We start from the raw sequence: 23,985 nt of genomic DNA on the forward strand, positions 1-23,985 counted from the left end.
ATGCATCATCACACATTAATAGACTGATTATTCCCTGTACTAGTAATAATAAAATACAAGAAATAATGCATCATCACACATTAATAGACTGATTATTCCCTGTACTAGTAATAATAAAATACAAGAAATAATGCATCATCACACATTAATAGACTGATTATTCCCTGTACTAGTAATAATAAAATACAAGAAATAATGCATCATCACACATTAATAGACTGATTATTCCCTGTACTAGTAATAATAAAATACAAGAAATAATGCATCATCACACATTAATAGACTGATTATTCCCTGTACTAGTAATAATAAAATACAAGAAATAATGCATCATCACACATTAATAGACTGATTATTCCCTGTACTAGTAATAATAAAATACAAGAAATAATGCATCATCACACATTAATAGACTGATTATTCCCTGTACTAGTAATAATAAAATACAAGAAATAATGCATCATCACACATTAATAGACTGATTATTCCCTGTACTAGTAATAATAAAATACAAGAAATAATGCATCATCACACATTAATAGACTGATTATTCCCTGTACTAGTAATAATAAAATACAAGAAATAATGCATCATCACACATTAATAGACTGATTATTCCCTGTACTAGTAATAATAAAATACAAGAAATAATGCATCATCACACATTAATAGACTGATTATTCCCTGTACTAGTAATAATAAAATACAAGAAATAATGCATCATCACACATTAATAGACTGATTATTCCCTGTACTAGTAATAATAAAATACAAGAAATAATGCATCATCACACATTAATAGACTGATTATTCCCTGTACTAGTAATAATAAAATACAAGAAATAATGCATCATCACACATTAATAGACTGATTATTCCCTGTACTAGTAATAATAAAATACAAGAAATAATGCATCATCACACATTAATAGACTGATTATTCCCTGTACTAATAATAAAATACAAGAAATAATGCATCATCACACATTAATAGACTGATTATTCCCTGTACTAGTAATAATAAAATACAAGAAATAATGCATCATCACACATTAATAGACTGATTATTCCCTGTACTAGTAATAATAAAATACAAGAAATAATGCATCATCACACATTAATAGACTGATTATTCCCTGTACTAGTAATAATAAAATACAAGAAATAATGCATCATCACACATTAATAGACTGATTATTCCCTGTACTAGTAATAATAAAATACAAGAAATAATGCATCATCACACATTAATAGACTGATTATTCCCTGTACTAGTAATAATAAAATACAAGAAATAATGCATCATCACACATTAATAGACTGATTATTCCCTGTACTAGTAATAATAAAATACAAGAAATAATGCATCATCACACATTAATAGACTGATTATTCCCTGTACTAGTAATAATAAAATACAAGAAATAATGCATCATCACACATTAATAGACTGATTATTCCCTGTACTAGTAATAATAAAATACAAGAAATAATGCATCATCACACATTAATAGACTGATTATTCCCTGTACTAGTAATAATAAAATACAAGAAATAATGCATCATCACACATTAATAGACTGATTATTCCCTGTACTAGTAATAATAAAATACAAGAAATAATGCATCATCACACATTAATAGACTGATTATTCCCTGTACTAGTAATAATAAAATACAAGAAATAATGCATCATCACACATTAATAGACTGATTATTCCCTGTACTAGTAATAATAAAATACAAGAAATAATGCATCATCACACATTAATAGACTGATTATTCCCTGTACTAGTAATAATAAAATACAAGAAATAATGCATCATCACACATTAATAGACTGATTATTCCCTGTACTAGTAATAATAAAATACAAGAAATAATGCATCATCACACATTAATAGACTGATTATTCCCTGTACTAGTAATAATAAAATACAAGAAATAATGCATCATCACACATTAATAGACTGATTATTCCCTGTACTAGTAATAATAAAATACAAGAAATAATGCATCATCACACATTAATAGACTGATTATTCCCTGTACTAGTAATAATAAAATACAAGAAATAATGCATCATCACACATTAATAGACTGATTATTCCCTGTACTAATAATAATAAAATACAAGAAATAATGCATCATCACACATTAATAGACTGATTATTCCCTGTACTAATAATAATAAAATACAAGAAATAGTGAGGAACCATTTGAGCATTTTGACTGCCGGTAAGAGGAACCTAGGCATAGTAGGGGCTCAACTGAAATATTCCTATAAGAATACCAAGTCCTTGAAAAGACTGCTGTGTTATAAGAACAAGACATACAGTGTACAATCAGAAAGGAAAGGAACATTTGCATGTAGAAACTGTAATCGATGCTTATACATGCCAAATGGGAATGTCTTTAAACATCCAGACAGAGGGCATGTCTATACATTTCAACTCTATGTGGACTGCAAATCATATGATTTTGTCTATCTGGCGCAATATCAGAAATGTACTTCCTTTTATATCGGTAAGACGAATTGGACTTTTACGTGAAAGGGTCAGAGATCATTTATATGCTATCCATAAAGAAGACTATCAAAATACGTTAGCCAAGCATACAGTTAATAATGACCTGACCCGTAAGTTCGTCATCTTAGCTATAGAATTGATTACTAAAAACATCAGATTAGGGAATGTTCGTAACCACACAGAAAAAGAAGAAAATAAATGGATTCTGAAGCTACAAGCATATAAAGGGCATGGACTTAATGAAAAGTTTCTTTGAAACCCTTCCTGGCAGACAGACCATTCAATCATTAAGTTCATAACTTACTCCTTTGATATATAAGGAGAGTGGGTAACTTGTACAAATAGAAGTTTAACCCTTAGCTATTTGAACAAATTAAAATATTAGTCCTGTCACGGGAACAGCCGAAAGAAGATGGTTTCATTAGTTTATAATTTGTGTAAAATATATATATATATATATATATATATATATATATATATATATATATATATATAAGGTTTTGCTTTTAGTAGCATACCTGATTTGTTATATTTATATATGGAGGTAGTATACAGTATATTTTATACATTACTCAGTTTATAGATATATAGATATGCAATTAATACCATCTTTAGCATTCTGATTCTGTAATGTCAGGCTGTCATATAGAAATGCTTATAGAAAGTCTGTTTTTGTTTTTAGTAAATGTTTTAAATATCAAGGGGCGTTAATATTATGCGTTTTGTAAATTAACTTTTTACATGGTTAATAGACAATGAATGGTTTCATATTTAGTTTTTAAATACAAGTTTTAGACATTTATATGCTATGTGATTTTGAAAATGAAGTTATGCTGCCATCTGGTGACACTTTGAATATATTGACTTATTTTCACTATAAGAGTTAAATGGTAACATTTTGTATATATTAGTTGTACCGATCTACAGACCTGCAGGTAGGTGCTTGCGTGAATGTGTGCGCCTTCTTTCAAGGTTGGGCTGGCAACTTGGCACCATGAAAATCCACTGCCAATCATTAGCGGGCCGGATTTGCGCTGTGGCGACCCTTAACCAGAAAAAGCCGAAGGAAAGAGTTGTACCTATCTACATAATAGAGATGTTCTGAATCATTAGAATATTCTATGAAGAATTCATGCATAGTGTTATGTATGTTTGTGTGTGTGTATATATATATATATATATATATATATATATATATATATATATATATATATTTATGAAAGCTGTTAATCGAAATTAAGTTTTTATCTTGACAAAGTAATGAATGCATTAGACATTTGATTTTTAACTGAAAGCAGTAACATGATTGGCTGAATAGCAGCTCATTGCATTAACTTGATGTATTTACATTGGATTCTTGTTAGAATCAATTCTGAAGAAGCGTTCATAGTAACACAAAAGTGCTCCCTACGTTTGTTTGGATGTGCTCTCTGTAATTAGTCTCCTTCGCATTGGATGGTTTTGCCTATAGTAAGCTGTTCCCGGTGGTTTTCAATTCTTTTCTCTATGCATTCAGTACAGTGGTTATTCCTTGTTTGAGGGAGAAGTCTTGCTTTTCCAATTTGTAGTTACTGTTTTGCGTGCAGTTCCTAATAATGTCCAAAATAGTAGAAACTTTATTCTAGGAACACACTGGGGTATGGGTGCATTAAATAAAATCAAAAATTTAGACAAGTGAACAGCCGGACCTCTGATAATTGAGGGAAATACCTAGGTGATTAGGCAAGGAAGTGGGTATACTAGGGTTCTGTGAACCTTTTCTTGGGATCTGGCGTGGAAGAATGAAGATAAATTCAACTTTGTCTTGTCAGCCCGTATAGTAGCTTGTAGTTCCTTATGGGTATTATTGATGCAGTGTTTAATATGAGGCGTTTTAGATCTGTTGTATAGTATTTTTTGTCACATTATTGATTTATTTAAACCACCAGTTGATTAGATTTTTTTAACTTCCCACTATATAAGGCTGCAGTGGATATTGTATTTGTTAACCAGCTAAGTGACCTGGTCTGACTCTCTTCAGTTGTGACATGAGCTCGAGCAGCTGTGAGGCCATAAATAATGGAACACGATCACAGCAGAGAAGGTTTCACTTGTAGCAGATTACAATATTGTAAACACAATGGTACACAAAAATAGAAGTTACATTTGTTACGCTAGTTACAGTTTTTGATTACTTAGTTTGACAAGTTGTACAGTAACAGATGTCGTAAACATTTTAGATAAGATTGATGGTGTGAGACTGGATTATCCAGTGCCATGAAAACCGGTATAAGTGGCTTCTTCCCAAACGTTTTGTTAAAGTAGATTTGAATGCCGATAGAGAAGTTTCTTTTATCAGGTGGTACAGATACAGGACCCATTTTGGAGAAAACTGATCTTTGATGGTGTCGGGGGGGGGGGGTTCGACTAACTGGAGACTTTCATCGTAGGTGTTTTTAAAGTGCAAGTTTGTTCTCATTTCATGTAATCTGTCAGAAATCTGCTCTGGATGTAAAAATAATGCACTAGCCAAATACCGTTCTCTTCATAAAAGACGCACAGGTTTTAAGTTCCAGATCTTGGATCACATAAACATGGGTGATCTTGGAGACATCCCGAATATTCTGGAGAAACATGAACTCATGTGGCAATTAAAGCTGAACTCTCTTAGGAAGCCTGGACTAAACTACTACTGTTCAATTAAAAGTGCACTGGAACTTAGAAAATTGCCACATTGTTTACATGACCAATTGTATTTTATTTTATTCTACAAATTGGTTTAAATACCATTTTAAATCAGTTGAAATTTAAGTGTATATTTTGTTTCCATCATCATACATACATTTTTTCTTATTTTTATTTATTTATTTTTTACTGGTTGTTTTTTCCACTTTATTCAAAATGATGTGTCATAACAATACTAACTAATTATACAATTATGTAGGTTTTTAGGGTTCTTGTATACAGACATGAAGAAGTCTAGAAGGACGAAAGCGATCTTTGTTAACAATAGGTTATGAAAATAGAAATTGATTTTTACATGCAAAATGTATATGTATATATTTATATATATATTTTTGATTGCCAAATGAACTAAGGTTGATACATTTCCAGCCATGTAGTATATTGTATTGGATAAAATCACAGACTTAATAATCTGGTTAAATGAGAGGTACCACATTATATAATTTTATTTAAAGTACATAAGGGTTATATTATTATGACGGCTACTAGGTAGGGCAGGACCAGCTCGAATGTCACACTGATGGGGAAAGGGATGTGAATTTAACATGTGTACCAATAACACTTTGTTTTACAGCACAATAAACCACTCCCATGCCTGATAAAAAGTATATATATATTTAGAAAGCTTGTGAGAAAATTATTACTCTCTTTGTTTTACTTGGATCGCTTGTCTGTGCACTTAATAAAGGATTTTCGACTGGAAACAGACTGCCTTCCTTGCTTGGATTACTTTTGAATACTTAGTAATGCTGTACAATTATATATTTTCTATTACTTTTTGTTTTGATTTAAGACGAGTTTACGTTTGCTACTTCTACTACTATTGTCTTATCTGATTAATATACAGTGATTAACTAGAAATATATGGACTGAAAATTTTCCACACAGAGAAGTTTCTTAAACTGTTTTGTTCTCATATTGCAAACCGTTTATTCACTGGAGCAGTAAACTTGTACTATTTTAGATAGGACAGTATTGGTAAGAAGGAGTCATTGAAAGTCTCATCATCGTGATGCTTTTTAGATAGGACAGTATTGGTAAGGAGGAGTCATTGAAAGTCTCATCATCGTGATGCTTTTTAGATAGGACAGTATTGGTAAGAAGGAGTCATTGAAAGTCTCATCATCGTGATGCTTTTTAGATAGGACAGTATTGGTAAGAAGGAGTCATTGAAAGTCTCATCATCGTGATGCTTTTTAGATAGGACAGTATTGGTAAGAAGGAGTCATTGAAAGTCTCATCATCGTGATGCTTTTTAGATAGGACAGTATTGGTAAGAAGGAGTCATTGAAAGTCTCATCATCGTGATGCTTTTTAGATAGGACAGTATTGGTAAGGAGTCATTGAAAGTCTCATCGTCGTGATGCTTTTTAGATAGGACAGTATTGGTAAGAAGGAGTCATTGAAAGTCTCATCATCGTGATGCTTTTTAGATAGGGCAGTATTGGTAAGAAGGAGTCATTGAAAGTCTCATCATCGTGATGCTTTTTAGATAGGGCAGTATTGGTAAGAAGGAGTCATTGAAAGTCTCATCATCGTGATGCTTTTTAGATAGGGCAGTATTGGTAAGAAGGAGTCATTGAAAGTCTCATCATCGTGATGCTTTTTAGATAGGGCAGTATTGGTAAGAAGGAGTCATTGAAAGTCTCATCATCGTGATGCTTTTTAGATAGGACAGTATTGGTAAGAAGGAGTCATTGAAAGTCTCATCATCGTGATGCTTTTTAGATAGGGCAGTATTGGTAAGAAGGAGTCATTGAAAGTCTCATCATCGTGATGCTTTTTAGATAGGACAGTATTGGTAAGAAGGAGTCATTGAAAGTCTCATCATCGTGATGCTTTTTAGATAGGGCAGTATCGGTAAGAAGGAGCCATTGAAAGTCTCATCGTCGTGATGCTTTTTAGATAGGACAGTATTGGTAAGAAGGAGTCATTGAAAGTCTCATCATCGTGATGCTTTTTAGATAGGACAGTATTGGTAAGGAGGAGTCATTGAAAGTCTCATCATCGTGATGCTTTTTAGATAGGGCAGTATTGGTAAGAAGGAGCCATTGAAAGTCTCATCATCGTGATGCTTTTTAGATAGGACAGTATTGGTAAGAAGGAGCCATTGAAAGTCTCATCGTCGTGATGCTTTTTAGATAGGACAGTATTGGTAAGAAGGAGTCATTGAAAGTCTCATCATCGTGATGCTTTTTAGATAGGGCAGTATTGGTAAGGAGTCATTGAAAGTCTTATCATCGTGATGCTTTTTAGATAGGACAGTATTGGTAAGGAGGAGTCATTGAAAGTCTCATCATCGTGATGCTTTTTAGATAGGACAGTATTGGTAAGAAGGAGTCATTGAAAGTCTCATCATCGTAATGCTTTTTAGATAGGACAGTATTGGTAAGAAGGAGTCATTGAAAGTCTCATCGTCGTGATGCTTTTTAGATAGGACAGTATTGGTAAGGAGGAGTCATTGAAAGTCTCATCGTCGTGATGCTTTTTAGATAGGGCAGTATTGGTAAGAAGGAGTCATTGAAAGTCTCTTCATCGTGATGCTTTTTAGATAGGACAGTATTGGTAAGAAGGAGTCATTGAAAGTCTCATCATCGTGATGCTTTTTAGATAGGACAGTATTGGTAAGAAGGAGTCATTGAAAGTCTCATCATCGTGATGCTTTTTAGATAGGACAGTATTGGTAAGAAGGAGTCATTGAAAGTCTCATCATCGTGATGCTTTTTAGATAGGACAGTATTGGTAAGAAGGAGTCATTGAAAGTCTCATCATCGTGATGCTTTTTAGATAGGACAGTATTGGTAAGGAGGAGTCATTGAAAGTCTCATCATCGTGATGCTTTTTAGATAGGACAGTATTGGTAAGAAGGAGTCATTGAAAGTCTCATCATCGTGATGCTTTTTAGATAGGACAGTATTGGTAAGAAGGAGCCATTGAAAGTCTCATCATCGTGATGCTTTTTAGATAGGACAGTATTGGTAAGAAGGAGTCATTGAAAGTCTCATCATCGTGATGCTTTTTAGATAGGACAGTATTGGTAAGGAGGAGTCATTGAAAGTCTCATCATCGTGATGCTTTTTAGATAGGACAGTATTGGTAAGAAGGAGTCATTGAAAGTCTCATCATCGTGATGCTTTTTAGATAGGACAGTATTGGTAAGAAGGAGTCATTGAAAGTCTCATCATCGTGATGCTTTTTGCGTTTGGTAGGGTAACAAATCTGCAAATCCTACTTTCACTAGCCCGTAGCTTATAAATAGTTAGATGACTGATAGCATAATATGGGTAAACTGTACTACGATTTAGGTGGTAGCATGTTTCTGACTATGGGTATGAGCAGGTGGGTGATTCATTAAAGCTGAAGTTGTGTACTTAATTGGAAATAATGGTGTGCCTATAAAAGTTTTGGCATGGCTCCAAGGTCAGTCCCAGGTAACACTGGGAATGCTGTTGGAATCCTTTTAAGAGTGAGTAATGGGAGTGATAATCTTGGTTTTTGTTACAAAGATCGTAAGGCTGTTTAAGTTGGAGGTTGCTCAGTTGCATATTTGTTAGAAGTTGGTTTGGAGAGTGTTGTAAGCTTTGCTGGATTCTTGGAAGTGTGTGTTGTCTGCATATAGTGTAGTACTGAAGGATTGTGGGTCATGTATGAAGAAAGAGTGCAATACTTTGTAGGTATTTCTGCATATAGTATAGTACTGAAGGATTGTGGGTCATGTATGAAGAAAGAGTGCAATACTTTGTAGGTATTTCTGCATATAGTGTAGTACTGAAGGATTGTGGGTCATGTATGAAGAAAGAGTGCAATACTTTGTAGGTATTTCTGCATATAGTGTAGTACTGAAGGATTGTGGGTCATGTATGAAGAAAGAGTGCAATACTTTGTAGGTATTTCTGCATATAGTATAGTACTGAAGGATTGTGGGTCATGTATGAAGAAAGAGTGCAATACTTTGTAGGTATTGAGCAGTATGTTGTCAGAGGTCTGACACACCAGGCTCACAGTAACAATACAAAAGTCACAACTGCAGTCTGGTCTGTCAGCCGCATACCCTTATGGAAGCTCATAAAGCTTCTAGCAAGGTCGGGGGGGGGGGTGCTACACTTTTCTTTTCCCTGGTGCCTCACTTTTAGGAGGTAAACATTGTCAGCTTGCAAAGGTCTTGTTCTTTTGTCTTTTGCCAGAGTTAACAGGCTCACTTGTTGACCCCATTTACTTCGGAACCAGAAGTGTTGGGAGCTGCTTTCCCTTGATGTCCTTCAAGGATGCATCTGCAGTCATCACATATGGGTTGTCCTGCCTCAGGCAGCCCTTCGGTCGGCCGGATTCCAAAGTCTGGGTCCGGCGTCGGCTGATGTCGCACTTTCCCCGACGTCAGAGCGCCTGGGGTATAAAAGCATCCGCCGATGCCATCTTCCTCCGTCTTTCTTGCCGCATGGTGCCCGAAGCAGAAGCAGTTCGCAAGTGCCGGTCGGCCAGCTCCTGTAATTCAGCTACCGAAGACTTCAAAAAGCTAAGTACCCTGTTGGGGACTCTCTCTTGCCTCAGCCGATGTCAGATAAAGTTAATAATTGGGAAACAAATACCTCATAAGGATTTCCACTCTTACTGCCTCCCCTGCCTAGGCCCAGACCACGAAGTCTCGGCCTGTTCAGCCTGTGCTTCCTTCAATCAACGTTCTCTTAGACGTTGGGCGGAGTTTGCAGAGGAATTTTTTGGGGATAGTTTTTCGTATAAGATGCAGTTGGAGACTCAGACTTCTCATTTAATTAAGAAACGGAAGGACAAGGACCGACACACGTGGACCGCGGTTTCGGCTGAAACCCCGGCCAGGCCTACCGCGAGTGTCTCGGCTGAAACAGAGTCATTGGTACTTCCAATTACCGAAACCGCTCAACCGACTACCTCGGTCCCGGAGGCCCCGGCCGAGTCTGTTATTGAAATGCCAACAGAAACTGGTGTCCAGGAGCCTTTCGACACCATTCCTTTAGACAAATCTACACCAGCACGTGGTGCAGCCAGGCCTCCTGCATCCATGTCCATTAAGGCATTCTCCAGGGCTAAAGCTGCTAAACTTTCAAAAGCTTTGCCTCCCAAGGTTATCCCTCAGGGACCCTCTACTGGTTCACAGATTCTAAGCTTAGCAGAGGATCTTATCTCCTTAATTAGGGGCTCTCAACCTTATCCGGACAGGGGCTCGCAACCTCCTCCAGACAAAAGGCCCAGGGTTGAGCCCTCTGATCCCCACTCCTCAGATGAGGCCTCTGATGGCTCTACTCTCTCGGACCACCAGGAGGAGGCTTATTCGGCCTACGAGGATTCTGATGCAGAGGAATCTGTTCCCTCGGCCTCCCCTCCTGAAGAGTTTTCCTTTGGGGAAACACTACACACCATGAGAGAGCATTTCCAATGGCAGGGCCAGGAATTTTCTGATTCCAGGAAAAGATTAAGGACCTTTTTACATTTGCCTCAGCATAGGCCTTTAGCTATTCCTCCTGTTTTGAATGTCATTGATGATGTGTACTCTGACTCTAGCACAACCCCTGATTCTCTTCCTCCGGCTCCTGCCAAACCCGATAGGTACTACAGGGTCCCGGACTGACATATTTACCTTTACAAGGCCCACTCTGCAGATCCAGAAACTATTTCCCAGGGCCCTAAAGGGGTTGCAGCTGCCACTGCTAAAAATCCTCTCCCCTCTGAAAGGGAGTCCAGAGCTTTAGAGAGATGGGGCAAAAAAGTGTATACTTCTGCTACTCTTTCTATGAGGGCATTAAATTGTCAATTTCATATGATGCAGTACCAAGAGTATTTGTTAGAAGAATTGCATAAAAAGCTGTCTTCTCCTGACCCCCTAGACCGCAAGTCACTTCAGGATCTGGTACATAACTCTCAACAGGTTAGCAACCATTTCTTGCAATGTGGTTATGATGCATTGGAAGCTTCATGTAGGTCAGCTATGACTGGCGCAGTCATACGTAGGCATGCTTGGCAGAAGGAACAATCTCTGCCAGACCATGTTAAAGCAAAGCTGCTGGATGCTCCACTGGAAAAGCAAAAGTTATTTGGCTCCACGGCTCAGGAGGTACTAAAGAAATTTGAAGAAAAAGCAAAATCAGTACAAACAGTCAAAGATTTTCTCCAAGTACAACCACCAAGGTTCAGCAGGAATTGGCCTTCCAAGAATTGGTCCTTTCCAGACACAGAGAGGCAAGAACAGGCGTGCCAGAGGTAGAGGGCAAGCTAGAGGCTCCTACAGAGGACGTCAATGGCAGCCTCCCAACCAGAGAGGTAATGCAGGACCTTCAACTGCTGCACAAGGACAGGCTCAATGACTTTACTTTGACACCGCCAACCAGGGCTCAATTGGAAGCACCTTTGGGCGGAAAGCTTTCTTTATTTTCAGAAAATTGGCACAGTATTACAAGGGACAAATGGACACTACAAATAATAGACAAAGGATACAGGTTTCATTTCCACACATTACCAAAAAGAAAGGGCATGCCAGACCTGCCACCGAATCAAACGGCAGAGGCTTTGAAACAAATTTCCAGCTTAATGCAAGTGAAAGCTATAGAAAAAGTTCCTCTCTCAGAACAAGGCCAAGGATTTTATTCCAGACTATTCCTTGTTCCAAGAAAAGAAAAACAATGGAGGCCTATTCTCGACTTCTCCACACTGAACACTTATCTTATTGTACCAAAGTTCAAAATGCTGACTCTACAGCAGCTCCTTCCCATGCTGGGCAAGGGGTCTTGGCTGGTAACTCTAGACCTCAAGGAGGCATACCTGCATGTCCATATCAGACAAAGTTGCAGAAGACACCTCAGATTTCTTGCAGGGTCAGAGCATTATCAATTCTCAGCATTGCCCTTTGGCTTATCTACTGCACCCAGAGTATTCACGAAATGCCTGGCATCAGTAATTGCACGCTGCAGACTTCAGGGGATGCAAATATACCCATATCTGGACGACTGTCTTATACAAGCGGACAGCCAACAGACTTTGGTAAAACACTTGAATTATGCCATTCACCTACTTCAGGCCCTGGGATATACAGTCAACTTTCACAAATCAAGACTTGTTCCATCCCAAAGAATAACCTTTCTGGGTGCAGATCTAGATACAACCACCCAAATGGCCTTCCTCACAGAAGAAAAACAGTCAACTCCCAGATTACTTCAAAAATCTGACAAGACAAACCCAGCTGACTGCAAGGAAAATCCTGCAAGCCCTGGGTTACATGGCTTCTTGCATACTTCTGATTCCGCAAGCAAGACTACATATGAGGAAACTACAATGGTACCTAAGGAGTTTATGGACTCAGCACAGTCGCAGCCTGGAAACTTTGATACCACTCATTCCATGCCTTCAAAAGGAATTTCTGTGGTGGGCTCAAGCAAGCCAGTCAACCAGGGGTCTGCCTTTCAGCAAACCAATAGCCAGCCAAACCATTACAACAGACGCTTCAGACCACGGATGGGGAGCGCACATGGAGGGAAGATGCATTCAAGGTCTATGGTCACAAAAAGAGCTATGCATGCACATAAACCAAAAGGAAATGCTGGCAGTGATACATGCAGTCGAAGCCTTCAAACCCTTTCTGCATCATGGCCATTTGTTAATAAGGACAGACAACACCACGGTTATGTGGTACATAAACAAGCAAGGAGGCACCCATTCCTATCCTCTTTGCAGGCTGACAATGAATCTATGGGAACTTTCCTTGAAACTCAATATACAGCTACAATCCCAGTTTGTGCCAGGGAAAGACAATATACTGGCGGACAGCTTAAGCAGAAATATCATGGATGCACACGAATGGATGCTGCACCCAGACATCTTTCTACAGATAACACAATCATGGGGGAGACCGGACTTGGATCTTTTTGCCTCCCCCCACAATCAACTGAAGAAATTCTGCTCAAGGGCATACCACCCACAAGCATGGTAAGTGGACGCCCTCTCTTTCAGCTGGAGATCTCTAACAGTGTATGCATTTCCACCTCTCCCATTAATGACCAAGGTTTTACTGAAGATCAGGACAGAGCAGCCAAAGGTGATTCTGATAGCTCCGGACTGGCCAAGACAGCACTGGTACCCACTATTAAAGAGCATGTCACGTACGAAACCATGGCCTCTTCCTCTATGGCCACTTCTGCTGACACAGCACAATTACAAAACTCTGCATCCCAACCTGAAAACCTTGCAACTAACAGCCTGGAGAATACCTTGACTCCTCCTCAGGACAAGCTATCCCAGAGAGTGAAAGATATTATTATGGAAGCTCGCCGGCCTTCCACAAGAAAGGCATATTCAGCAAAATGGAAAAGATTTCGCACTTGGAGCACCGCAAAGGGCCTAGATGCGACAGTGATGAGCATGGCACATATCCTGGAATACTTGGCAGAAATGTTCCACAATGGTCTGTCTTACTCTTCCATTAAAATTCATGCTTCAGCAATTTCAGCAGAGTACAATACTGATCCGCCTGTCTTCTCTCATCCTCTCCTAAGACAGTTTCTAAGAGGAATCAAAAACATCAATCCTCCAAGGAAACCACCTCTACCTACTTGGGACCTTAACTTCGTGTTGGAACTAACACTGCCTCCCTTTGAACCAGCAGCATCTGCAGAACTACAGTTCCTGTCTTGGAAGACTGCTTTCCTTCTGGCCATAACCTCAGCAAGAAGAGTATCTGAGTTACAGGCTCTTATGACAGTACAGCCTTTTCTTATTTTTCATCAGGACAGAGTTTCACTAAGAACCAATCCTACATTTATGCCAAAGGTGGTATCCAGGGTTTCATTAAATCAAGCTATTCATTTACCTACCTTCTTTCCAAATCCACAAAACAAAGGGGAGAAACTTCTGCACACTCTGGACATACGCAGACAGTTGCGCTACTACTTGGACAGAACTAAAGGTTACAGAAAAACTGACCAGCTGTTGGTAGCATATGCTGCTGGTACACAAGGAAAAGCAATTTCCAAACAGACAATCTCAAAATGGATAGGGAATTGCATTCATTTTTGCTACTCCTTTCATGGAAAAACTGTGCCAGCTAGCATTAGACCTCATTCCACGAGAGCCACAGCCACCTCCACAGCCTTCTTAAGAGGGGTGGCTACCAAGGACATTTTAGAAGCTGCTACATGGAGCTCCGTGCATACATTTGCCAAGCATTACAATTTACCTTTATATTCCAGGTCCAGAGCAGGCTTTGCTTCGGCAGTCCTGCAGGGCATTTTAGCTACACCATCCTTTACATAGTTCCTCCACCCCCAGATTGGCTATGGTAGTCTACCCATATGTGATGACTGCAGATGCATCCTTGAAGGACATAGTAAAGTTTTGTACCTACCATAAATGTAGATGTCCGATAGGTATGCATCTGCAGTCAGGTTTACTCTCCCTCCTTCCCCTCTGTGGTATTACTTGGGTACTTACCCCTCTAATAGCTAGCTGGGGGTATCTATTTTGGTGTATTTGTTTTTATATTATTGTGCATGTTTGGATTTTTAAATGCATCTCTCCAAATTTAGCCTTCCTTAGAGGGCACCTGGCATCTGGGGCAAGAAAAACTGAGAAAGATGGCGTCGGCTGATGCTTTTATACCCCAGGCGCTCTGACGTCGGGGAAAGTGCGACATCAGCCGACGCCGGACCCAGACTTTGGAATCCGGCTGACCGAAGGGCTGCCTGAGGCAGGACAACCCATATGTGATGACTGCAGATGCATACCTATCGGACATCTACATTTATGGTAGGTACAAAACTGTACTTTACTGTGCATCCTGCTGATATTCTCACTGTAGGCCACTTTGTGACACCTGCAGCTCCAGTGCTCAGGCTATGTCAACAGATGATGTATCTACTCAATTTGTGGGGGCATCTTCTGTCCATTGATGTGTGGATAGTTTATAGACAGTTGCTGTACTTGCAGTTCAGGAGACCATGTAGAAGCCTAGCCATATTTCCCAGTTGTCCCGGAGTACTGCCCGATTAAGTGAGGGTTTCAGTGCTTCACATTAGGTAAATGGTGGCTAAGCGAATCAAATCCTGGACTACAGGAACAGGCTTAATGGCTGATAACCTTAATCCTCTGCAGTGACTGCCTGTAAATGTAATTTGTCCACTGTTCTTGTTAATGGCTGATCACCTTAATCCTCTGCACTGACTGCCTGTAAATGTAATGTTTGCTCGGTCTTCTTGTTAATGGCTGATCACCCTAATCCTCTGCACTGACTGCCTGTAAATGTAATGTTTGCTCGGTCTTCTTGTTAATGGCTGATCACCTTAATCCTCTGCACTGACTGCCTGTAAATGTAATGTTTGCTTGGTCTTCTTGTTAATGGCTGATCACTTTAATCCTATGCACTGACTGCCTGTAAATGTAATGTTTGCTCGGTCTTCTTGTTAATGGCTGATCACCTTAATCCTCTGCACTGACTGCCTGTAAATGTAATGTTTGCTCGGTCTTCTTGTTAATGGCTGATAACCTTAATCCTCTGCACTGACTGCCTGTAAATGTAATGTTTGCTCGGTCTTCTTGTTAATGGCTGATCACCTTAATCCACTGCACTGACTGCCTGTAAATGTAATGTTTGCTCGGTCTTCTTGTTAATGGCTGATAACCTTAATCCTCTGCACTGACTGCCTGTAAATGTAATGTTTGCTCGGTCTTCTTGTTAATGGCTGATCACCTTAATCCTCTGCACTGACTGCCTGTAAATGTAATGTTTGCTTGGTCTTCTTGTTAATGGCTGATCACCTTAATCCTCTGCACTGACTGCCTGTAAATGTAATGTTTGCTCGGTCTTCTTGTTAATGGCTGATAACCTTAATCCTCTGCACTGACTGCCTGTAAATGTAATGTTTGCTCTGTCTTCTTGTTAATGGCTGATCACCTTAATCCTCTGCACTGACTGCCTGTAAATGTATTTTGTTTACTGTTCTTGTCAACTGTTTTGTGCCCATTAAAGGTCCTTTGTTTACTGTACTAACCAAGTTAACAAAAAAAAAGAAATAATTTGGCCACTAAGGAGTGATAATTGAGTTGTGAACTAAACACCTTTGCCAATAAGATGTCTGGTATTGCGGTCCAATAACTTGGCTCTTGTAGGTTATCATTCCGCAGTCCAGTTTGTTTATTTGGAAAATTAAATAGGATCATTTTCCAATTTCTCAGGTATTTGATTAGTTTTGCTCAGTTTGCCCACGTCATAAAAGGTACACTTTTTTTTAGGACTGACATATCCCATTTGGGTTGCTGTAGTGTACTGAGGAGTTTTTACGATCAGACGCTGTGGAACATCATTTTCCCAGGAAAATGTACCCAATAAGGCTAACGAAAGTGATGTAATTAAAGTGCCTCACTAATAGAACTGAAAATGTGAGTTAAGTGTTTTTCTGGTATATCTTTAAAATCTGGCAAGTGTTTATTTACTGCATTGCTCTCTTGCTTAGGTTTCTTAGCTATAAATCTTAGTTCATTCTGAAGTATGCTACTTTACCCCCCACCAAACCTTTCTGAATGTATTATAAAATAACTGCCTGTTGTTGCCTTCATGCGTACCCTAGAATCTCTGTTTTTCTAGTTGAACTCTACAGTTCCCTACAAAACGGTGTCTACAGGACTGCAATCAGTTTCTCTCAGCATTTAAGCTGAGTAGGTTGCACACAAAAAGCATTTGTTAAGCTTTCGCTTACAGTGCTATGTAATTAAGCAGGTCACCATATTGGTCAGCCATAGGGCTCTCTTTTTCTACTTGAGTGTTTGCCTCCTTCCCAAGTAAGTTAAGTAAACTGACTCTTACATTAAGAGCTATAATACTTACCTTATAGCTTTAGGACACCTTAGGAAACCTTGTAAACTGCAATAGCCCCGCTATGCTCGGGCTCTCTTCGCTCCCCTCCCGCCCCCAGTACCTCTAAATTTATAGTACTATAGCCACTCCCCCACTTTCTAGATCCTATCTACTTTCATCTGGGATAATTCCACCAACCTCCATTCTTCTACCTACATTTTAATAGCACCTATTAGCTTTCATCTGTCATTCTCCCATCCCCCTTCCAGTACCTTTACCTCACCACTCTATCTTCTGGTGTTGCATCACCAGGTAAAACAGTTCCTTAACTCACTAGCTGAATCACATATAATGATATACTCCTCTTTACTACCTCTTGTTCACACCATACCTCCTTACCTTGTACGAAAACCAGTTTCTCACAGGATTTCAGGTCCCAAAAGGCCATACTATCACCCCAGCTGTAAATCCTTCCACCTTCAACCATACTTACAGTACCAGATCCTATCTAACATCTTGTTCAGTCTATCGACATCTCAACCCCAGACACATAAGCTCTAGATCCAAATACTGCCACAAACTAATAAACAAATTCCTGAAGTTCATCACCAAGTAGACTCAACCTAATACTTGGTGGTGATATTCATCCCAACCCTGGCCTACCCACTTCAGATACACATACCCTCTCTACTTGCAATCTAAGCTACAAACCTACAATTAATAGGCCAACTAACTCTCTCCTAGCCTGTCATTTCAATATTAGAAGCATTAATAACAAAGTACATGAATTGCATGCACTTCTGGATGTCCACTCCCCTGAGATTCTCTGTTTATCTGAAACCTGGTTAAACCCTAACACTAAAGACAATGAAGTGTTACCACATGGGTACAACATACACAGGCTGGATCGTGCTTCGAGGAAAGGGTGTGGGGAAGCTGTACTCTATAAATCTGAGTTGAATGTCACCATAGATGTAATACAACCACCTCAGATTAATAACTCAGATTCTTTGCCACCAAATTGCAACTTGATAAAAATAAATGCATTAATACCATCTGTATGTTCATTCCACCAGGTAACAATATATCTACACTTGAAGATATCCTGCACTAGCTATCATGTCACTACCCCCAAGAAACCCTACTACTTGGAGACTTTAACATAGACTGGGGCACCTGTTCCTCAGAATCCCCAACCACCCATATTAACCTGCATGCATTTACACAAATTATATCCACCCCTACCAGGATAGGTAAACCCAACCAAAAATAAAGCATACTTGACTGGGTACTCATATAGTCACCCCCAACTGTACACCTCTGGTACCCTTCTTGATGGCCTAAGCAATCACCTCCTCACATATGTAATTAAGCACAAAACCATTAATTCCCAACAACCCTTACTCAGAAAGATTAGATACAATAAAACTTTGACCCTGCCAAATTCCAACAAGAACTAAACTCATGTAATTGGTCTATTCTAAAACACCTCCCCTTAGAGGAAGCAGTAGCATACTTTAACAACAAATTCCTTGAGATCCTTGATTTGCATGCACCTGTTCGTTCAAAGAGAACCAAGGCAAAAACTGTGTCATGGCTTTCTAAATTGTCTAAACTCAAAATTACCCTTAGAAACAAAGCATGGGCTTCATGGCGTTCTTCTAAAGACCCTCAAGATGACATTAAATACATGCAATCCAGGAACTAAACCAAAAAATCAATTTTACAAGACAAAACAATACTGTAATTTACAGACAATAAATCAAAATAGCCCTCAAGTTTTGGGCAGGTTTAAATAATCTACTACATCCTGGACAAACTTCAACCCCAATCCCTGCTGCTACTATTGATAAAACCCCTGAAGGTGTTTCTGACACTTTTAACCGATTATTTACTGAGACAATTCAAGCCCTAGCTAGCCAACTACCTCCTAGCTCCCCTGGTCCTGAAAGGTAGCACCACTAGAAACCTACACGCATTCAGCTTCCAACCAGTCGCTACTTCACTTATCCGTACCTTGATCAAAAAATTAAAACCCACTACACTTTCTGCTGATCAGCTCCCTGCCGAGTACCTACAAAAATCAGCTGATGCTATTGCTTACCCCGTCTCAATACTAATCAATTGAACCATAGTAGAAGCTAAAATTCCCACCATCTGGAAAATATCCTATGTAATCCCCCTTCACAAAGGAGGCAGCTCTACTGAATTCTCCAATTATAGGCCAATAGCTATACTCTCTCCACTTGCAAAGATTATGGAAAATGTATTCATAGACAACTCATGCACCACCTAATCCAGAATCACCTTATGGCAGACACTCAGCATGGCTTCAGTCCTCATCACAGCACTACTTCAGCCCTCCTAGCCTTTACCAACACCATAAACCATAATCGCAACAATAATTATATATCATTAGCCCTCCTCTTGGATCTTTCCAAGGCATTCGATATGGTTGATCACCAACTTTTAATCCACACCCTGCAAATATTCAGTGGTTTCAATCCTACCTGAATGGTCGACAGCAGGCTGTCCTCTGGCAGAACAAACTCTCTAACCTTCTAACTAACACCCTTGGAGTACCACAAGGCTCTATACTAGGGCCCTTGCTGTTCTCCATCTTCATTAACGACCTTTATACTGTCATCCCAAAAGTCAGCTGTATCCAATATGCTGATGACTCTACTCTGATTTGCTCGGCCACATCTCCAGTAGAGTTATGGTCAGCTACCCAGACCACCTTTAATACAATAGAAAACTGGCTTTCTGAACGTCGTCTGATCCTAAATCCCAAAAAAATTAAAATGCTGTTATTTTCACCAACACGTAGGTCTACCGCTTTCACCTTTACCATAAATTCAAGTGATGGCACAATAATCTCCCCCTGACCCCTCTACAAAACTATTGGGTGTCATTACAGACAATAATCTAAAGTTCGACCTACATGTTAACCAAACTATCAAAACCATCAATAAAACACTAGGGTCACTTTACAGAATAAAAGCCTTCCTTAACCCCTCCAGCTAAAATTGCCATAGCTCACTCACCTTCTTTCAATCCTTCTGTTTGCATCCCCTCTACTGTCGAATTTAAACAAGACTGTCCTTAAACTCTCAATTTGCTACAACCACATTGCCAGGTTTGCCACTGGGCTGCCTTTTAGGACACATCATTGCATCAGTCTAAATCAGCTTGGGTGGCTTGAACTACCCAGCCTAATCCAGTATAACCAACTGATTATGGCCTATAAAATCCTCTATAATCCGGACAATACTCCTGCTCTTAAAAATATTGTCACCCCCTATAACAATCCTAGACCGCTTCGATCCTCTAACAAACTACTAATTCAGACTAGCAAAATTAATAACACAGCCGGTGACTCACTCTTTGCAAACTCTGTAAGTAGATCCTGGAACTCTTTTCCAGCTGATATTACCTTACTTTCCACCTTGGGTCAATTTAAAACTAGACTCAAACAACATTTGTCACTTAACTGGCTATGTCAATGTATCAAGCCTGGCTAACTCTCTCTAGAATGTGTAAAAATCTGTTAACCAGTTTACTGTGTAATTTAATTTAATCCTGACTTGCGCTCAGGATTAACTCTAACCTGTGGAACTCGTTTAACTTGCTTACTTATGTAATCTCTGTAAATAGTCTGTAATATGTAATGCTGGTATTATGTAATGCTGTATCTGCTAACCCTTGGAGCTTTTCTCCCCGGGCCTCCGCTGAAAATGGACATGCATCCAGTTGGACTATCCCGGTCAACAAATGTAAAATAAAAAATAAATAAAATAAAAGTGCATTATGTACATGAGACTTGTGTAGACAAATTACTATTTTAAAGAAATGCACTTGCATTAAGCTATGCTGATAGGTTTGGCACTGTCCCTATCGAAGGGATAAATAAAGTTGATGTTTGTAATATGTGCTGCTAGAGTAAAGCTTTTACAGGTGAAACTGACTAGTCAAAAGTTGTGCTGTTCATTGCTTATGTTCTACAAGTTGGCATTACAAATCTGTGTGTGACATAGTAATGCAGAAACCTGGCTTTGTAATTTTTTTTTTTTCTTACACCATACAGGAATGTAGGGATCTTGAGAAGCAGAAAATTCGCCAGAAACTTAAAGCGAAGGAGTGGGACGAGCTTATGACGAAAGAGAAGAAACTTTGTGTGTTGCAACCTGTGGTAATTGGCTGTGTATGGGAGGGTAATGCCAAGAACTGTCAGAGCTCTGAGTTCAAAATTCTACAGCAGTACACGGCTTGTATACTCGAAGTTAACTTAATAGAGGAAGAACAAATTCAGGAAGCTTGCATAAGGAGAGCCAAGAGGGATGAGCAAAGTAAGATAAGCATGGAGGAATGTTATGAATCCATTTGGACATTATTTCATTGTTCTAATGTGCATGCATTGATAACTGCTTTAGTCTCTGAGCCCTTGTGTGGAAAGTACTAAGTTGTTGCAAACTAAGTAGTATGAGTGGGACCATTTGTGAGTAGTATGAGTGGGACCATTTGTGAGTAGTATGAGTGGGACCATTTGTGAGTAGTATGAGTGGCACCATTTGTGAGTAGTATGAGTGGCACCATTTGTGAGTAGTATGAGTGGCACCATTTGTGAGCAGTATGAGTGGCACCATTTGTGAGCAGTATGAGTGGCACCATTTGTGAGCAGTATGAGTGGCACCATTTGTGAGCAGTATGAGTGGCACCATTTGTGAGCAGTATGAGTGGCACCATTTGTGAGCAGTATGAGTGGCACCATTTGTGAGCAGTATGAGTGGCACCATTTGTGAGCAGTATGAGTGGCACCATTTGTGAGCAGTATGAGTGGCACCATTTGTGAGCAGTATGAGTGGCACCATTTGTGAGCAGTATGAGTGGCACCATTTGTGAGCAGTATGAGTGGCACCATTTGTGAGCAGTATGAGTGGCACCATTTGTGAGCAGTATGAGTGGCACCATTTGTGAGCAGTATGAGTGGCACCACTTGTGAGCAGTATGAGTGGCACCACTTGTGAGCTCACTGCTAGACACTTTTTCTTTACCACATTTCGTGGTAAGAATGCAGTTGTCTAGCCCTATTGATTTACTGTTTTATTAGTTGTATCATTTTGAAATAAACACCTGGTGATTATGGCTAACTTCCTGTAGATGTTCATAGGTAGGTACTAGGTTATCAGCCCAAGGGCCTATGTAAGCCTAGCCAACAAGGTTCCCTGGCTTACACCACCCAATAGTTATTTTCTTGTGCTACTGTCGAGCAGACACACAGAAGTGATCCCTGGGGGTGTATTTCCTATTTCCCATCCACTCAAGATTTTTTCTTTAAGAGTGCTAATGAAGAACTTTGCTTGACATAGATGGGTAGCCTGTTCCAGGGTATAGGAAGTCCTGTTTATTGTGGTGACGAGGTTTAGGTCCCTAGTGCGTGTAGCTCGGAGGGATTGGGATTTCTTTAGGTGTAGCATGTCCAACAGCTCTGGGTTTGACATAGCTTTATAATGTTGGGCAGAGATCACCTCTTGAGTAGGCGATACAGCTATGGAGTAAAGCTGGAGGTTTTTGAGGCGGTCAATGTAGGGCATTTGTTTGAGGCCAGTAATCCTCTTTGTGAGGTACTTCTGTGGCCTTTCCAGCTGCTGCAGATGTCATGCGAGGTACATTCAAAAAGGGGCTTTGTACTCTATAATGGGTCTGAGTGTCGAGTAGAGGGGAACAATGACCTCTCTTTTTTTTCTTTGATGCGAAACATTTTATGATGAGGTGCGCCATGTAGAAGGACTTCCTGACTACTGTGGCGTTGACTATCAAAGGAGAGACTGCTGTCCACCTGGGTCCCAAGGTCTCTTATCACGCATTCGGTGTTAAATAGATTGCTGCCTATGTGGTAGTTCATGGATACAGAGGTTTTACCAAAGGGGATGACACTGCACTTTTTGGCATTGAGCTTGAGGCCATGGCTCTGACACCAGGCATCTGTCTCAGTGAGGCCCTTCTGTAGGATGTCCACATCATTTGGGGACTTGACTATGGCTCCTAGTTTGCAGTCATCTGTGAACTTTGTTAGCCAGAGGCCTTCTGTATTAGCCTGTACTTCAGAGAAGTAGATATCAAGCAGGAGAGGTCCCAGGACGGAACCCTGTGGTACTCCACTTGTCACTGCTTTGAGGTCAGATTTGAAGTATGCAACTTTTACAGTGCGGGTTCTGTCAGTGAGCCAGTTGGCAACCCATCTTGTGACGTCCCGATTTATACCTAGTTTAGTGAGTTTAGCTATAATTCCAGAATGAGGGATGGTGTCAAGCCTTGGCGAGGTCAAGATAGGCTGTGTGAACCACCTTACCCTCATCTACGGCTTTGGTAACTGCCTCAAAGAAGTTGATCAGGTTCAGGAGGCATGATCTGCCTTTTACAAACCCGAACTGGGTGGAATCCAGAGTTTGGAGGTTACCAATGTCCGAGTTCCATGATGATGCATTCCATGGCCTTGCAGACCAGGCTCGTCAGGCTAATATGTCGATAGTTCCCAGGATCAGTGGTGGCTCCCCCTTTGTGGAGTGGGATAACTGTTGCTGTGCGCCATTCAGTGGGCACAAAGCCTGATGTGAGGCTGCTATTGAACATGGTGCTTAAATGGGGAGCCACCAGTCATAACAGATGGGTTCTACTGCCGTCAGGCAGGTCCTCGGTCAGCCGAATTCCAAAGTCTAGGTCCGGCGTCGGTTGTCGTCGCTTCTTCCCTGACGTCAGTGCGACAGGGGTATAAAAGAACCAGCCGACGCCATTTTCTTCAGTCTTTCTTGCCGCGTGGTGCCCGAAGCAGAAGCAGTTCACAAGTGCCGGTCGGCCAGCTCCTGAAATTACGAAAATTTTGCAACCGAAGTCTTCTTGAAAGCTAAGTACCCCGTTGGGGAA

The 23,985-nt window shown here is 39.9% G+C and overlaps 1 protein-coding gene across 3 annotated transcripts in view; it reads left to right on the forward strand.

The window, feature by feature from the left end:
- CHAF1A (chromatin assembly factor 1 subunit A) overlaps window positions 1-23,985 on the forward strand; it is a 1,619,257-nt gene that overhangs the window by 1,348,312 nt on the left and 246,960 nt on the right. For all 3 annotated transcript variants that reach the window (XM_044090585.1, XM_044090587.1, XM_044090586.1), the window contains one exon: window positions 21,149-21,410. In XM_044090585.1, coding sequence (XP_043946520.1) covers window positions 21,149-21,410 — 262 coding nt within the window. The remainder of the gene's footprint in view (window positions 1-21,148; window positions 21,411-23,985) is intronic.

Source organism: Protopterus annectens, chromosome 13.part0 (assembly GCF_019279795.1).
Source record: "Protopterus annectens isolate FY-2018-M chromosome 13.part0, PAN1.0, whole genome shotgun sequence".
NCBI classification, from domain to species: domain Eukaryota; kingdom Metazoa; phylum Chordata; order Ceratodontiformes; family Protopteridae; genus Protopterus; species Protopterus annectens.